Here is a 17,840-nt window from a genome sequence, read left to right on the forward strand (position 1 = left end):
TACTAGAGGTGCACCCTTGTGGTACTGAACTGCCTGCATATAGTTTACATAATTCTGTACACAGACTTCTTAAATTTTTCACTTTGAAATCCTTTAATGTATTTAACACTTATAAAAAACCCTACTCTATTGAAACATATTATTTTTGAAAAGCACATTCATACAACTGCTTCACGCAGAGCCCCTTGGATAGCACCAAGGCCTTGTGCTTTACCATTACGACATCATGTTTAGAAATTTACTCTCTTCCGCCAGCGTGGTTAGCATGGAGCTCATATCACCTATTGCCATATTGCTTATCCCCGCAGGTATGGTGGGCAGTGTCAGAGAGTTTCGTGGAGTCGTCAGGCGAGAGGAGTTCTGGGAGAGGTTCTGCAGGATGCTGGGGCTCAGGGTTCCCGACATCAGGCTTGAATGGTCCCCATCGTCCATGATGGCATCAAAATCTATCTGGGGAGGCTCAAGACCTTGAGAGTCCACTGTGCTGGACACCTGGTTTGTTCCTGGGGAAGGCAGAGTGGCTGGCTTGCTGTTTTGCGTGCACTGCTGCTGCCTGACCCGACAGTCCGCGTGGTTATCGAAGCCGTTGTTCTGCTCATACATGTGGATTTGGCCGTAATAGTACATCAAGTTGTTGTCCCTCGTGCCGTCCGCGCACTGCTGGGCTGGTGCCAGCAGCATGTCACTGGTTCTTTTGTGCATGGCCTCCGCTGTCTCCTGGCCAGAGCTGATGGTGTTTGTAGGATGGGCAGTTCTCATGTAGCCCAGCTGCTGGGCAGTGCGGACCCCTCGGGGTCTGCTGCCCGGGTTTGGCTCCGGTGGAGGATGAGGCTGGATCATGCCAGGTGGATATGCCTGCGCAGCTGAACCCACCACGCTCTGCTGAGGCTCGAAACTGGGCTGATTGGAGGTCATGATGGGCTGAGGAAAGGTCTCCTGAGCCACAGGGAAGTTCAGGTGGCTTGGCTGAGATGAGTAGTTCTGCTGACTCGGTTCGTGCATGACCTGTCCCAGCGCTGTGCGCTCACTGTTGCTCCTGACCATCAGGGAAGGGTTGGCCGCCATGTCCATTTGCTGAGGGTGAAGGTGGGGTCCAGACTTTGCTGCCATGTTGCTGCAATTAGGAGAGATCTGATTTGGGTTGCCACTGACTGCACTGGGGCTCAGCATCTGATGTGGCTGGTTATACCCTGTGTGCAAGCCCATATCGGGGTTCATGCTGGGACCTAGGCTCATGTGCTGCTGCCGCAGCTGCATGCAGTTTAGCCTCTGCCCATCCATGCCCATGTTTCTCTGCATAAAGCTCTGCTGTGTTGCATTCATGCTGTTGTCTGGCAGCTGCATTTGCTGCTGGTTGTAATTCTGGTACTGACCAAAGTTCTCCTTCTGCTGGACCACCGCTAAGTTCCCTTGTGAAAACTGCTGCTTTGACTGATTGGACATGATATCAACTGTGCCTGAGCTGACTTCATTCCACTGGACAGGCATGTTATTTTTATTCATGTCTGAAGAAGTATCAAAACTCATGGAACACTCTGCCATCATGGGTCCCAAGTGGCTCATGCTTGCCTCAGCCACCGCCATCCTGCGCTGGCTGGACAAGGCTGGAGGCTGCAGCTTCCCGCTTCCTTGGAAGTTCTGCATCTCATTGCTGTACCCCATGGAAGTGCTCTCGGCCACTGTCCCATTGTTCTGGGATTTGATGTACTGTACCACATCATCTGGCAGCATAATATCATCATCTCCAATGGGCACGTCTGTCTCCCCGGACATGGCTTCCATGGCGACGTTTTCACTGATGCTCAGTGGCCGGGGTGAGTAGGAGTGCCGGGGCAGGCTTCCGTCTGAGCGCCCATAGCTCTGGAGACCAAAATTCCTCCTGTCTGTGGGGTGTGGAGGATGGAAGGGGTTCACACTGTTGGTGCTGTTGAAGCGGTGAACTCGTGGGAGAGCCTGGGGGTCTCCAGGAGGTCTCCTCACAGGGTCACTTGCCCGTCTCGTGCAGTTGCCCTGCACCTCATGGGGAAATGCTGGAGCTGATGGGTAGCCAAAGGTGTTACCATCGCTGCAACGCCTGGGGCCTGGGGGGAGGCGGACGGAGGGCAAGGTGGGGTCTGGTCCATCCATCAGTGAGATCCTGTTCTTCAGGGTCATCCTCTCCATGTTTGGTAGGGGAGTCGGAGGAGGGCCCCCCGTGGCAGCAGCGTATTTGGCTTTCAGCCTGTAGTGCTGAGCTGGTGTGAGGTTCAGCAGACCCGGCATCCCGCTGCACTGGCTCGCCTCGCTCGACCGGCGGGAGGCATCCGTGGAGATCGGGTCGTAGGAGTCAGCAGAGCTCGTGTTGTTGGGGCGGTGCCCGAGATGCGAAGCCTCGCTGGAACGGCGGCTGGAGAAGTACGGGGAGATCCCTGAGGACCTGCGGCTGACAGTGTAGGCAGAGCTGACGGTGCTTGTTGTACTGTCACGGCGCTCGTTGAGCTGGTTCAGCATCGTAACCTCGTTGACAGACAGCTCCATTATTCTGGGGTTAGGCAGCATAGCTGAAGAACCACCACTATTTTCTAGAACAGAGCCTGAAAAAAAGGTTGTGGGGAAGGAAAAGGTTTACTTAGCTGAGAAATTTCACTTTGTAGTGCTCTAGGTGCCAGAATACAGACCCACAAAGCCACCCCCAAATCCTTCATGGGAATGATAATGAGTTTCATGTGCTGCTAGAATTCAAAGCTTCATTTCTAGCTCTATGTTCATGCAAAGGGAGCAAGAAGTCTGGGGAGAGAAATTAAGAAGTCCCTGCTGCAGAGTGTTTGTAACATGTACACCCTCTACACTCAGCTTCTGAGGAAATGTCTCCACATGGACTTCCCTCAGTAGGACAAAGGTAGGACTGGTGTGAACAGTGCCACAGGGACAGCACATAGCTACAACCACAGCTGCTCTCTGGGACAGATGCACAGCAGTCAGGGAGAGCAGCCTGAGGACCCAAAAGTTGACATTCAAATGCTAAGAGCAACTCAAGAAGCTCTGAGATCCAGGCACTATGCCTTTGGATTTCTTGGCAAAGTTAGAGGACCTCTAGAGGGTTCAAAAAGATGCTTTTACCAGGAATCACTAGCCAGTGGGAAACAAGCATATGAAGTTGGAGGCAGTAGCCAGGAGCTTCTGAGTGACAAAAGGCTTCTGTCAGAGCAAGATTATGGAGGGAGGTCTTGTCTGGATTGCTGCTGTGCTCCAGTGGCCTCCCAGGGAGCACATTAGCCCCTGGGGAATATTTACTGCTAGAAAAGATGCAAGCAGTATTGTGGCTGTAACTGAGACAATGGGGACAGCTGTGTCTGGGTTCTGGGCAAGCTCAGAAACAAGGACACCAAAACTTCTGTCTCCCTTCATAGGTCTGTAGAACTGAGCACCTGGGTTTCTCTTGCACATCACCAGATGTCTGTGTTCACGCCCAAGCTGTCCATTTTACCTGAGATCTTTATCTGTCAAAGCATGACTCAGAGGCAATAAGGAATGATCCTCATTCCTCCAGGGTAGACTCTTGGTTATGAAACCCGAGTCAAACTCTGAAACGTTCCTACAGGACACGGTCCAGGCCCAGGGCTTACCATTTCCTGAGATGGGAGGCAGCTTGGTGTTTCTGGCTTGTGGAGCTGGGCTCACCCATGAGCAGGAATCCTTAACTGTCTTGAGTTTCTCCTTCTTGAGCTGTTCAAGTCGTTGCATCGTCGTCATGTGTTTCCTTAGCTGCAGGCTGACTGCTGAGTTACCAGATGAGACTGTTGAGTCCACGACAGGAGCGTTGTCATCCAACGCCGTCAGATCTCCCAGACTTCCCCCGCTGTGCATGTTCATTTCTACTCCACTGTCATTGTTGTTGGTGCTGCCAAGGGGTGATGGCTCACTGCTGCATGACGACTGGCCACCAGGACTGGACTGACACATCTTGGGGAGGGAAAAGAGGAAGAAGCGTTGGGCAGGTGAAAACATGGATGGAAAGAAATCAGGAGCCCAACATCCCCAGTGTTAGTCCTGGAGGCTAGGAGAGCTCCTATCCTAGGCCCTCCCTTGTCTTGTTACCCCTCCCTGCTGCAGGATCCCAGCTCTTCCAAAGGGCAGATGCCTCCTCCCGTGAGAGGAGGATGGGACAGCACCCCACAGCTGGAAAAACCATGGTGATTCAACTGAAAGATGGAGAGAAACCAAATGTTCTTCCTCCAAAAGAAGGACAGCTGTTTCTTGAAGAAAAGCAGCATGTCACCTGGTTGTGCAAGGTATATTGCAGCAAACACTGGCTTATCTAACATGGGATCAAGGCTTAAGTATTTCAGACACAACGTATTTCTGTCTTTAAAGTACCCTAACATATAATTATGTTAGCTGACAAACTTCCCCGCCAGATAAAAACCTGGCTCACTGTTTGCAAACTCCCACTTGCAGATAAGGCAGATAAGTACCATAAATATTTATTTTATTTACATTAGGAATGTAAACTACTCACATTGAGTAGTTTATTTGCAGCAGACACTATATGGTCTGAACTCGCTCTGCTGCTGCTACCAAACAGGATGCCGGGCTTTCCTGCTCCAGGCCCACGCTCCAGCCAATAATGGGAGTGCTGAAAAGGCAAAGCACTCTGCCCTGGGCCAAGGTGGGAATGGGAATGCTGCAGCATTGGTACTTTACTCCATAGCAGCCCCCCATGGGCAGGGCTGACTGGCTCTGATTGTCCTTCAGTCTAGATGATAGAGATTGCAATCCCAATATTTAATGGCAAGTTGGGATGCTGGGAGAAAGGTGGCAAAGGGAATCCTCAGGCACTGCATCCTCCCCCTTTCTGCACTCAAGCAAATTTCTCCTATCCCTTCCCACTGCCCCACATACTTCCACTTCTACCCTGTGAGGGTTAAATGGAGACAGAGATCTGCAGGAGATCATGCTTTATACAGCTATTTTAATACAAAGGATTTCTTTGCTCACCTTAGTACCGACTGTCCTTAGGAAGGTAGAGTAAGGAAGGGTAAGTGGAAATAAAGAACAGGTTGTTAGGACAAAGACAGCATTAACAAAAAGGACCAGGTTAGTAAAAGGAGGAAGAGAGAAATGCAGAATATAGCACAAATTACCAACACATCCCCCACTCCCACACCCCATCTTCCCTGCCTTCCCTCTTCAGGAACACAAATAAAAGGTCCTAGGAGAGACTTTCTACCTGTTTCCATGGGTTTGGGGTGACCCACAAATATGGGTCAAAACAAGGAGCCTGGGAATGATGGGAACCAGTGAGGCAGTTCACCTCTCCCAGCACCCTGACCTTAACCACGACACAGGAGCTGGATGTGGACCCACCAGATGAGATGCCACCTGTCAGAGGTGCTCAAGGAACTGTGCAGTGCTAGAGAGGGACAGTGAAGAGAAACACATGACCCAGGGCCCTGCTGCCAGTGAGATGGCTTGGCTGGAACCCTGGGAGCACAGAATGCTAGGAAAACAAGCCCATACCTTCAGGAGAAGCAGGGTGGGGAGCTGTATTTGTGTCAGTGTTTTCATAGGAAAAAAACAACAAAACACATGGAGGAAGAGTATTGGAGAAAGGTCATTCTGTCCAGTGGTTCTCACACTCAGCTTTTGTAACACAGTACAGAACCTCATCACAGGAAACTGTTTCTATAGTCAATTAGAGACATTCTGGATCTGTAAATACTAAATTTTTTCTTAACTGAAACATGCTGCTCATTAGTAATTTGTCCAACAACACATCCCCTGACCCTTCTGAGAAAATCTTTGTAGCTCCAGGGCATGTTTTTCACAGGAATAACAATCTTTTAGCCTGGATTCAAATCAAGAAAATATGTACTTTGGAGCTCAAAGTTCTTTCAGCTCAAGTGGGAAGGCTGGGGAATATGTGAACACTCCTTTGCAGGTGAAGGTCTTTTCTTCTGTATCCAGTCCATACCCTGTCCCACTCTGAGCTGACGCAGCAGACCAGAATTTTGGGTACAAAAGTGAAAAGAAACATCAAAAGGTGAAAGTGATTCATGTGTTGCAACACTCCATCTCCTCCTCCATCCTGAATGGGCTGGAAGAGGTTTGATGTGTTTGAAAGCACCACTATACACAGGTCCTTAGTACCACTGACCACACTACTGCCAATTGTGGAGCTGCTGTAATGGACAGAAAGCTGATAAATGGTCTTTGCTTCAGATGTTGGAGCTGTAAAGCTTGATCATGGCTGACTGACAGTGTGCACTCTGTGGGCCACAGCACTGCTCCCATGTTTATTCCTAATTTCACTCCCCTGCCCCATCATCTCGCTACAATTTTCTATGGCAGCTGGGAGTCATGTATTGAATTTCTGTATGCCTGAGTAATCTGCTCTAGCCAACCTTGGCTGATCAGGGAGATCTCAAGAGGTCCCTGACAACCCCAGGGATTTTGTGCTTCTGTGTATGGTGGACAGGATCAAGGAATTGAACTTGCTTTAAGATACTCAACAAAAATAGAACAGCTAGTTTTATCCCCAGTGGCTTCATCAAACAGCAGCAGACTAGAAAGAAAAGGAGTGAAGGGTGCAGGGGGAAGGAGAAAAGGGACTGCTTAAGCCAGGACCTTTGCTTCAAGAAGCATTCATCAATCTCTGCCCTGTGGTCATTGCTCAGTTTAAACTGGCGAGGTAGGTAAAGCTCATTTGACCACACTCTTGGGTTTTACCCACTTTCACAGCACAGGAATGCCAACCTCAGCAAAGGGCATCACATGGCCCCCATGACTACAAGGGCAGGAATTTATGATGCTGGATAGGAAGGTACAAAATGTAGCGGACTGTGCCCTGACCTGCAGTTTCATTTCTGTACTTGAACTCTAGGGTTGAAGGGCACCTGCCCAGAGAGGTAAATGGAATACAAATACTTCATGCCTCTACTGCATCAGAGATCAGAAACCACATCATTTCTGCCAAAAGCAACCGCTCTTACCACAGAATTCTCTGTTTTTATCGTTTTGACTTGTAAGCAATCCTCCATGCTCCTTGTGGTGCTGTTGGCCTCGGCGCTCTCCTCTGACACCTTGCTGCTCTGCTTGGCGCTGGCCTCGTTGTCCCCGTTTTCCTTGAGCGGAGGGGGCCTCGGGTGAACGTCATTGCGCTGCTTCTTTGTGACGTGAGCATCGGGCCCGTGCACCGTCTTGACGTGTTTCCTGAGGGAGCTGGGGTCCGTGTACCGCTTCGTGCAGCCAGGGATTTTACAGACGTAGGGCTTCTGTCAACGCAAGCAAATCTTGGGTTATATTTAGAATAAGCCCAAATATTTCAGGTACGGCGTATGGGCCAAGAAAATACAATGAGCATAGCAGCAGGCAGCAGCAAAATGTGGAGCATCTGCTCTACAGGACTCTGTAAAGACTGAGATATGGAAGATGTGATATATGGGTTGCTGCTGATCCACACAGACTTGGCTGGTCATTTCATGTTGGCTAAACTTCTTGTTTTCAGTTTCTGGATCAAAAGACAGTTAAGAATTCACAAAATACCTTCTTAGTATTACTTTCCCATGTATGTAGTTGCTCGGGTGGCCACAGGAATGTTTCCTGATTAAGGATGGGAAGGAGGTGATGTAGTGGACTGGGCATAACACATGTGCTCTTAGGTGGGGTCTACACCAAGAAAATGCCTGAAACCTTTTGGCTGATGGAAGTCCAGTGAATTTAAGCCAGACTGGATTCACCCTACTCAATCTATCACACCACTCCAGCACCTGCCACCTTGAAATCTGCTATTGTGCAAAACAAACCACAGGCATGCAATGTTTTTTCAGACAACAGTACTCTATCCTGAATTCATGAATCATTGATTGCCATAGGAAAACAAGGCTGAAGCCATGCTTCTGGAAACAGAAATCGGCAAACAGATACTTTTATTCTTTTTACTTTTTTTTTATTTCACTGAGTCTCCAATTCCAAAGTGTATTAGCACGGCAGTGGTTTGAGCTGGTGCTGCTGCACTGTAAGCTCTGAATTCATCTCAGGTTCTGCTTTTGGCCTCACAACTACTCTATGTATTTTTCTGCCCATGCACTAGGGTAGATCCATGAGAAAAAAACAGACAGATGTTATTTGAAGGCTACTCAAAATGACCATTCCTAATTTTTTTTAAATTCTGTTTTGCAATTTTGTCCGGGAACTGAAGTGAAAAAATACAAAGGAGTATATATGCTTTGCAGAAAGCCAGCATCATCACATCAAAAACACTAAAAGTCTGTTTTGTATTCAAAAGCATGCTTCCTGACTGATCTTGGCACATCATTCAAACCAGCTAAATCCATGTAACGCCCCACTGAGGTAAATATTTTATATATTTTAAAGTATTTGTTGTGCTGGGTAAACCAAAGCACAACATTAAAAATAATTTGTTTAAAAATATCATGCAACCTTTTGGACAAGCATTATAGGAACACTATTACTGCTATTAAGCCTTATTATAAAGAACAGAACCCCCACCAGATGTTCTGAAAAAAATCCTGTATATGAACAGCTCAAAGATTTTTTTATAAATATCCTTTAGGCTCAACAGTTCTGAATTTTAAGACCCCAGCCATTAGGGTAACATGATCACTGTTGCTTAGACAGCAGACACTCCCCCTAAGGGGATTCAATCATCCTCTTTATCAGGCCATTCCCATTGCAACTGAGCTAAGCACAACTGCTGTTTCACTGGGTTATCCAGATTCTGACATCTTCACCCTAGTGAAGTCAAGAGTTTAGACGCCTCAGATGCCTCCCTCCCACACTCATGCACATACAGGGTGATACTCCTTAGGGTGGGAGAACTGGAGAACTCCCCACATACAAAGCAGAACTGGATTTATGTGTTTTACCCTTGTTCAGCTTGAGTTGTTGAAAATGACACTCTGAGTCTTTGGCTGGCCATGAACTCAAGCCACTCCTCTGTGTATGCACTGGAGAGTGGTCACAGGATGAAAACCCTTTTCCAGGTGTAACTTTGAAGGTATCCCCTGAAGGGATTCAAAGAGTTACTGAAAGTTTGAAGTGTAGTGTGTATGACATTTCAACAATTTCAAACCAAAGTCAGTGTGGTAACACATCCCCAGCCTTGAACTTCAGCATGTTTGGACCATACACCTACGTCCTGTCACACAATGATAGTGACAAACACAGGGAACCTGGAACTTCCCCCTGTGAGGAGACTTGGATGACTAACTCTGAAACTGGTGTATTCCATGTAAACACTGTAAGCAGAGGAAAATATTTAGAAGGTAGCTAGGAACCACAATAGAGTTACCAATGGGTAATGGGAAATATTCACAGCCACAAACTTCTGCTTTGCATTTGTGTGGTTTTGTGAGCCAAGGTCTCAGTACAGTTTGCTAAGCCAGTGGTCATGGCCACAGCTGGATGCAGGACCCTTGCCTGGGCCTGCTGCCCAGTGTGATGAGCTTTGCTGTGAGGGATATCAGCTGGTGTAAAGGATCCTGTTATATGATCCTCACCAAGAGGGTGTCAAAAATATAGCCCAGAGAGCCATTGTATGCAGCCTACAGATCTCCCACAATCTTGGGGTGTTTCTGTACTGCATCAAGGAGGGTTGAACAGCAGTTCAGGAAGGAGCATTACTGCAAAATGTAAGATGGTTTGGATAGTGGCAGTGCCTTGCAGTTCCTGTGGCAGGGCCAGCTGGTCTGGTACAGATCCTCCACTAGTGGCTGTGCTGTTCCTACACCAGACAAGGGGTAGGTGTCCTTCAGGGAAAGCAACTGCAGAGGATAAAATCCCTATCTGTTATGAGTCTTTGATTTGTGCTGTTTGAAAGCAGCTTGTGCCAAGTGTCAACATATTTAGCTCAGGGTCCACAAGAGACATGGAGCTGGATGCTCCTGCCCTACAGCCTCACCTTCTTGCACAAGGGGAACCCAAATGATCTGACTTTTGAGTGTGTTCAAGCTCTGCTCAGATGAAGTGAGGAGTCATCCCAGATCCAATGCAGCTCCTGATCTGGAACACTTGGGAATCTGAACCCATTGGAGAAATTACATTTGCTAACACATTCAAAATGAAAATTCCACATGGGACATTAGCTGGCTCAGATGGGAAACTACCCTGCCTGGAAAAGCTCCTGGTAAAGTTCCAGGGATCTGAGCTCAAGTGATCTATTGGCAAAAAAGTCGCTCACATACTGTCAGAGTGCACAGACTGGGCTGAGTGAGTCTGTATCCAGCACTGACAGCTGTACCAGCAGTTGTGATCCATTCACATGGGAATCCTTAGGAATGGAAGGGAGATGCAAATTTTCTTTAAGACAGGAAACAATGTTGCAAAAATGTAAATCTTCAGTGGCCCAAATGATTTATTCAGCTTATGAGCGAGAATATGGAGAGTGGCTTAACACTGCAAAACTAAGAGGTGGAAATATCAACAATGAAAGGGACAATGGATCCAGCACTGAAGAAAGGCAGAAAAAACATCCAGAGCTGGAGAACGAGCAATTTCCAACACGTAAAATGTGAGATTAAACCACAATTGCCTACCTTTCAGGAGAAGAAGCTTTAACATAGAAAAATTATGTAGTCAAACACCACTTACTGCCGAGCAGACAAGAGGCTGCAACCTACCTTTTTAGTCCCTCCTGGCCTCAAGGTTGGTGTAGCCTTAAAACAACTCCAAACTATCCAGTTTAAGTGTGGATATAGGCTAATTTTAACCTGTATCTTGCTGGTGGAGAACAATCCTGACGTTTGGATTCATACCCAAACCAGTTCAAACAACCCTGGGATCCTAGTCATTCACCAGTCCCTCTCAGCATCATCTCGGCCTGGAAGAGGATTCTAGATTTTGAGTTCTTATTCTGACTGAAACAGAATCTCTGAAACCTACACAGCTCCGGTTATCACTGACTGATACTATGCCAGAGATAAAAATACTCCCAACAAGCCCTTTGTAGACACAGCATCGCTTCAAAAGGCTGTCAACCGTGGCAACTGTGTTCCATTCTCCAATAGTCTATATTTAACTGTTGCAAATTAGGCTACAGACTGAATTCTTCATGGCTGAAAACACTATTAGAACTTTAGAGTGTTGTTTTTCTTCCCCTGTCAGCTAATTAGTGGTAATATAAATTTCAATCGTCGGCCGTGGTTGATTGCAACAGACCATCACATGCGTTACAATAAAGGCAATTTCCTCTGCTCCCCAACTACTAATAGTGGGTCTTAATTATCCAAGGTTAACAAAGCATTGCATTGTGCTCTATCATAGTACATCAAATGATGGAGGGACTATTATTTCCAGAGCATCAGGATCCAGGGTAGCTGTTATATTACTGCAAGTCCGCTCCACAGTAATATTAAACACAACTTGCACAACTGTGCTATACTATCTGTGCTATTAAAAATTATATATTTGGAAAATGCTTGTTTTCATTTCCAAAGTCGATTAAAAAGTTTGCATACTTTAACATCTGTTTATGATTTCAAACACAGCTTTCATAAATATAAAGCTAATGTGGTCTGGCTCCCCAGCAAAAATAAATCCCATTAAAAAATAAGATAAACCTCTCATTACAGTAGGTTTCTTTTTACATGCGTCCAGTGTGTAAAGTGTATGTTTATTGTCAGCAAAATTTAAAAAAAGCCCTCCGTTGAGCTGTGGTGAGCCCAGGCTTACCTCATTGGAATGTGTCCTGTTCTGGTGCTTGGCTCTGTCCGAGGCATTGGAAAAGGCTTTATTGCAGCCCTCGTGTTCACAGACATAAGGTTTTTCTCCAGTGTGGGACCTCAGGTGTGTCTTTAAGTTCTCCAGGCGGGAATAGGCTTTGGAGCAACCCTCAAACTAAAATAAAAAAACCACATGAGGAGTGATTAATTAACCAGAAAAATTTGATTTTCCCCCTGCCTAAACCCTTCCAATCTGTTTCTCATTCTTTATTTTTTTTCCTTCTTTTTAAAGGGCTTGTGTTTTAGGGAACAACATCCACTTTGTTGGGAGAATTTGCTTCCCTAGGCAGCCTGAGAGTTTCAGCAGTGAGTCATATTTGAGGTGCTACTCCTTGTTGGGTACCTACCTGACATTTCAACAAGTGACTCTTTTTTTCCAGCAGGGCTAAACACCCCTCCACTCCTACCAGGGCTCTCTTAGCCCCTCCTGCCACCCCTCTGCACCTAAAACACTCTGAAACAGGGGCCCCCTCCTTCCAACCTAGGGAACTGACAGCTTCTCCACAGTCTGACCAGCCTTGCAACTTCACTAGCACCAACACTGGAAAGAGCAGACAGTTCCCTAACACACAAACAGAAATCTAGCAAGCTTTAAAGTTTCCCAAATTACAGCTTGGGTTTACTCTTGGAGGATGCTGTGGTCAGGCTGTCTGACATTACCAGTTTAAAAACCAAGACTCTCAATCTTGAAGACAGATGGATTTTTGGATGAGAAAACAGGCCAGGAACCATCCTCCTGGAAGGAACCAGCTGCCCACACAATGAGAAGGAGCAGCTTGGGAGATGTGGTGAGGCTTTGGGTGATTAAAGCCCTGCCACCCTCCATTCTGGCTGGGCTGGAGGCTTCTCCCTGCACCTGCCCCATCCCAGCATGGGAGGGTTTCACCTCCAACCAAGGAGTCTCTAAAGCTCTCTCTGACAAAACAAGTGGGAGGTTTTAAGAAATACAAGGCTCCCTTGCAAATTCTAGCTAAATGTTGCACTCTGCCTGCCTAGCTGGGAGCATTGAAAAGCCCAGGCTGTACTTCCTATACAAAAAAACACCCTTTATATTTCAACAAGCAGCCCCTGCTGCTGTAATGTATGTGTTGTGTTCTAGTCACACTACTTAAACATGCCTACAAGCTCAGTCCAGTTGTGATAAGACTCCACATTGCTCTGCCTGAGTCTTGGTCAGTGAAAAAATTGGAGCCACAGCAGGACAGGTCATGGTCTGTGTCTGATTTTCCCATGGGCAGCTGAGTGGGACATCCAAAGGCCTGGTCACAGGCACCTGCATTCAATAGCAACAGCACTTGCTGCCTTGGGCTCCACATCCACTGCTGCACTGCTAGGGAGGGAGGCAAACATGCAGCCCATGAAACCCATGAAGCATGTAGGGACAGTTTGATCCCATGCAACTTTGTTGTGTTGGCAAAGAAGGTTCACTTAAGATCCCCTTTAAGGTCTAGCAAAGAGATGGTGGACATAAGGCAGATTTGCTCTGCTCTGGAGATATTCACATCTCTTCAAGGACCAGTAGGAGCATCCTGCAAGAGCTGATTCCTTCCACAGCTTTGTCAGGGTGGGATGGATCCAGTTTTTCTTCCTCAAACAACTTTCATTAGCCCATTTGTCCCACAGAACATGCCACAGCTCTGAGGTAGCACAGTATATCTCTTTCTTCTCTTGCCCTGTACAAACAATCCTTTACAACTCGAGTCTCTACAGTTACTGAAATACATCATTCCTCTTGCTGGAAAACAAAGGGAACTCAGCATGAGACAACTCATGCGTCCACTCTAGTTTTGCTGGATACTGACACAAAAATGCAGTTATTAAGAGCAAAATTTCTAAGGCCACATTTTCAAATAAAAGCTTCTCAGCAAAGCAGCCTGTGCATGTTCAAAGCAGTTGTTCCCACTCTTACGTGTGGATTTGATTATGCCAGTGGGAGTTCTAGCTGTCATCTGTTGAAATAATCCTTGACCAAATCCCAGGCTGCAATTGGGCTCATCTGTAGCTTTATGTACACCACAAACTTCTTGTCTGAAACCATTGTTGCTTTGAAAAATCACTGCCAGACTTGGACAAGGAACGCTCTGCCACAGAAGGGCACCGTCTGCAGAACTGCCATTATCCCAGGCAACTGGAAAATGGTGGTTCTCCAGTTTGGGGACAGCTGCTGCAACACACTGCACATGGAGGGCCTGCAGTTCTCCAGGAGGCAGAGGACGACTGGAGACTCAAACACAGCCTTGCCATTGCCCCAGTGTGACAAAACTGAGGCTTGAAAAGGGCAGAATTATGCAGCAGTGTTTTTTCCTGCTCCACCACAGCACTAAAGAGGATTCAGCCACTGCTGTTTTTGTCTCCTGAGTCCCTCTGCCTGCAAGGGCAGGCTAGACTTGCCCTCAGTGCTCACTTTGTATGCACCAACAATCAATATTTCTTGATACTTTTAAGGAAGATTGGTAAAGCACTAGACCGGGCAAAGTGCTTTAGAAGATTAAAACAAAGGACATGGCCCTGTGCCCCGGGGGAGCTTATGCTCTAAATTAAATGAACACAAGGCTGGAAGATTGATAAAGGAGTCATGCAGCAGGCAAATCATACATATCCTAATATTTGTAAGCAGGAGCTGGGGCAGAGCCAGGGAGCGAGCAGGGCTGGAATTGGCTAATGGAGCAGAGGAGGAGGAAGATATGGGAGGAGAGCTCAGACATTTGCTGAGCAGGAAGAGACTCATCCCCAAGACTCTGGGGAGAGGAACAGTGTAATGCTGACCACAGAGGAGGTATGAAATGCCATCAGGAGGAGAAGGCAGAGAGCAGAGGATATCAAAAGACAGGGAGGAAAAGACCTTTGGGAGGAATAAAGGCTGGAGGAGATGAGGAGGGAGATTGTGAACACCCCTCCCAACAGCTGACCACAGTCACTGAACTCCATAACCTCGTTTCCCTCTTGTGCCTTGCATCAGGCATCCTTGGCAGCCCCACACCAGCAAGCAGTGTGGTGAGAGACTCCAAGTGTGAAGGCACATATGGGATTTCATATCTTGAGGCTAAGAAGGAGAGCCCAGCTCTCCCATGTGGTCAGTGGGCCTGCACCCACAGGGCTGAGATACAAAACAGTGCCCCATACTCTTTCTCAGGCAGTGTTTAACCCTACACACAGTGCTGCTGGTATGCAGAAGGTCTGGAGACTGAGCCCTTCTTTGGGGTTTAAGCACCTATGGCTTAACCTCACCTCTGGATTAAAAGAGCAGAGGCAGGAGGTGTTGGCCTAGATCCCCAGGCTAGAAAGAGGCATGTGTGAATGCTTAGGTCCATGGGTGAGGGAATCTTGCATTCCCAGCAGCTGCAGTGGGTGATGCCAGGTTAGACACAACCAGGGTGAGGCACCTCCCCACAGCGTGGCATTACTGGGTTTCTTTCTTGGATGTAGGCAACTAAATTGGCTGGATTTTCACCTTAAGTGACTTGTCCTGAGTTGCTTTGCATCTCTGTGGTAGTTCTGAAACAGTTCTTCCCAAGGAAATGCAGCTTTGCCCACTAACACCTCAACCACACTCCTTGTCCTCTCGTCCCCAGGGTCTAACCTGAAGTAGCTGTAGCCCAGACACAGAGGGGTGGGCTGGCTCTGAGCTGCTGCCAGTGGCTGGCCTGGTATAGCCCTACCTGAAGCCATGCCATGTCTGCAATCACATTTCTGTGACCACCCCAGCCTGGTGTCCCACTTGCCAAGCGAGATGCCCCGTGCCAGCTCACCGTGCACTTGTGCGGCTTCTCTCCCGTGTGCCGGCGCATGTGCACCACCAGCATGTACTGGGCCTTGAAGGGCTTCTGCTCCCGCGTGCAGTCCTGCCAGCGGCACACAAACTCCTTCTTCTCCCCGTGGATGTGATCGTTGTTGATGTGCTGGTAGGAGACAAAGGAAAACCAGGTCACTCCTGGAAGAGCTGATGCCAGTGAATCATGCACAGTGCTCTGAGAGCCAGATGTTCCCTCCCCAGTGCTTGTCAGGCACTGCAGCACCTGGGTGCCAGGTGCACAGGTGACACCAGGGATGTGGACCCAGCACTGTGGTCTGGTGTGTCCTGCAGAGAAAGGTGTGCAGCACCCAGCACACTGGGTACAAAGCAGGCTAAAAAGGAGAGGTTTGCAAAAGCAATGGGAGCTTTTGGGAGCAGGGAGCCCTCTCAGTGTGCTCCCAGCTGCTTGATGCCACTCTTGAGTCATTTTTGTTTCTGCTGAACCCTCCTGTGCTGCATTTACACACCTGAGACCCCTTCCTGGGATGCTGCTGGAGGATGATGGACAGGAGACAAGCCTCGATTGGATTCAATAATCTTAAAGGTTGTTTCCAGCCTAAATGATCCTATGCATCTGAGTCCATATGCTGGCCCCATGACATCCACCTGCCGTCCAGAGCTGGTGGCTGGCAGGAAATGACAGCATCGAAGAGCTATGCAGCAGGGAGAGCTCATTTACTGCTAATTACTCGGGCCCACAAAATTCTGTGTTGGAGTGTTGAAAAGCCAGACTCAGAATGGTGCCTTCATCCACCCTGGTAGGGAGAAGTGGGCTGATTTTTCCCAGTGCAGGGCAGATGAAGCCCTGCCGAAAATAAACAGAGCCAGGGGCCAGCCCGTCGGCAGTGCCGCTCCCGCGGCGGCCTTGTCTCTCTGAATGGGGTCTCATTGCCAAAAATAATGCCTGTCCTCACTCCTGTGTTTTCAGAAGACATTCACTGACAGGAAATCCTAAAATAAACCACTTTGGTTTTGGGTTTTGGCTTTTTTTGTGCTGAGATCTTTTCCAGCCCCCGCCTTCATCCCCAGGCCAAGGCCAGGCACACATGTTGCAGCTAGGGATGAGACTCTCTTGGGGCAGTGAGGCAGCATGAGGACACAAAAGTACATTAAAACAGATTCATCAGCCTTCACAGTTCCAGCTGAAATCAGTCTCAGTGTTCTGTGTGCTGCAGTCCAATCCTGGGGTCAAGGTCCTGCTGCCTGGGGTCCCAGTTCTACCCAAAGATAAGAGGAGGTGTGTGGGGCTCAGCTGGTCTCTTGGGCACCACACACAAACACTGAGAGCCAAAGCTGTGTGCTGGGAGAGCTGGGGAAGCCTGGGCTTGAGAGAGGTTTTGTATGGGTTCAGAGTTCTGCTGCCTACAGTTCTGGATTTACAACGTGGAATTGGTGTGAGGTTTTAGCCTCAGATGGTGGAAATGTGATGAACCTCCCCAGAGACCCAAGGACATGCTAAACCATGTCCAGACCAGACAGGGGAGACACGTCTCCAGGCTCTCCTCGTGTGGGAGTCTAACTTGCAACCAAGACTACACACAGCAATGCTGGGAGTGTGGAAGAGCACAGGCTTACCCTTTTGGTCTTGTTTGAGCCAGAGGAAGAACATTTACAGGAGGGGAACTGTAGCCCCATTCAGGGCTATTCACTCCCTGCCTAGGCAACATCTGCTTCCCATCACATGGGGTAGGAGGAGTTGCACAGCTCACCCCACTTCAGCTACAGCTCCTTAGCCCCTACCTGGCTGAAGGCTTTGCTTGGGCTTCTCTCAAATTGAGTGTGACCTTTGAGGTTGGGAGCAGCAGTGGTGCTTGCAAAAATATGTCATCACTGCTGCTGCTCCCTGTTGACCTGCACTTCCCCCACAAGCACACTGTGTAAGAGGAGCACACCCTCCTCACCCAGGTACTTTGCTCTGCACACAAACTAGAGCCTTCCCATGCATGGTGAGATGGCACCTTCTCAGAAGCTGGCCCACAACATCTGTATTTCATTTGCATGTGTATTTTGGGCATCCCAAACCCACAACCCCATGTTGCTAGTAATCACAGGACAGAAGATTCAATTTTTGTAACCTTCCAAATTTAGGAAAATCTTGAGATATTTCATCAAATGTTTTTCTTTGTTTATTTTTGGGGTTTTTTTCTGGAAATTGTGCTGAGCTGCCTGGTGCTCTGCACTTTGCTCTGGCCAGAGACAGTTTTTCTTACATCTGAGAGGAAACACACAAGAACTGCTGGACATATGTGAGCCCAGCCCATCTGACAGGACATGCTGTGGTTTAACCCCAAAAAAGCAAAGCCCCATAGCATGCAATGTGCAACCCA

The 17,840-nt window shown here is 48.0% G+C and overlaps 1 protein-coding gene across 2 annotated transcripts in view; it reads right to left on the reverse strand.

The window, feature by feature from the left end:
• Window positions 1-216: 216 nt before the first annotated feature.
• Window positions 217-17,840, reverse strand: part of GLI2 (GLI family zinc finger 2) — a gene marked incomplete at both ends in the record, with an annotated part of 134,089 nt that continues 116,465 nt past the window's right edge. For both annotated transcript variants that reach the window (XM_084209502.1, XM_084209501.1), the window contains 5 exons: window positions 217-2,573; window positions 3,606-3,942; window positions 6,972-7,253; window positions 11,671-11,835; window positions 15,470-15,619. In XM_084209502.1, coding sequence (XP_084065628.1) covers window positions 217-2,573; window positions 3,606-3,942; window positions 6,972-7,253; window positions 11,671-11,835; window positions 15,470-15,619 — 3,291 coding nt within the window. The remainder of the gene's footprint in view (window positions 2,574-3,605; window positions 3,943-6,971; window positions 7,254-11,670; window positions 11,836-15,469; window positions 15,620-17,840) is intronic.

This window comes from Fringilla coelebs (genome assembly GCF_963513975.1).
Source record: "Fringilla coelebs genome assembly, chromosome: 7".
NCBI lineage: Eukaryota > Metazoa > Chordata > Aves > Passeriformes > Fringillidae > Fringilla > Fringilla coelebs.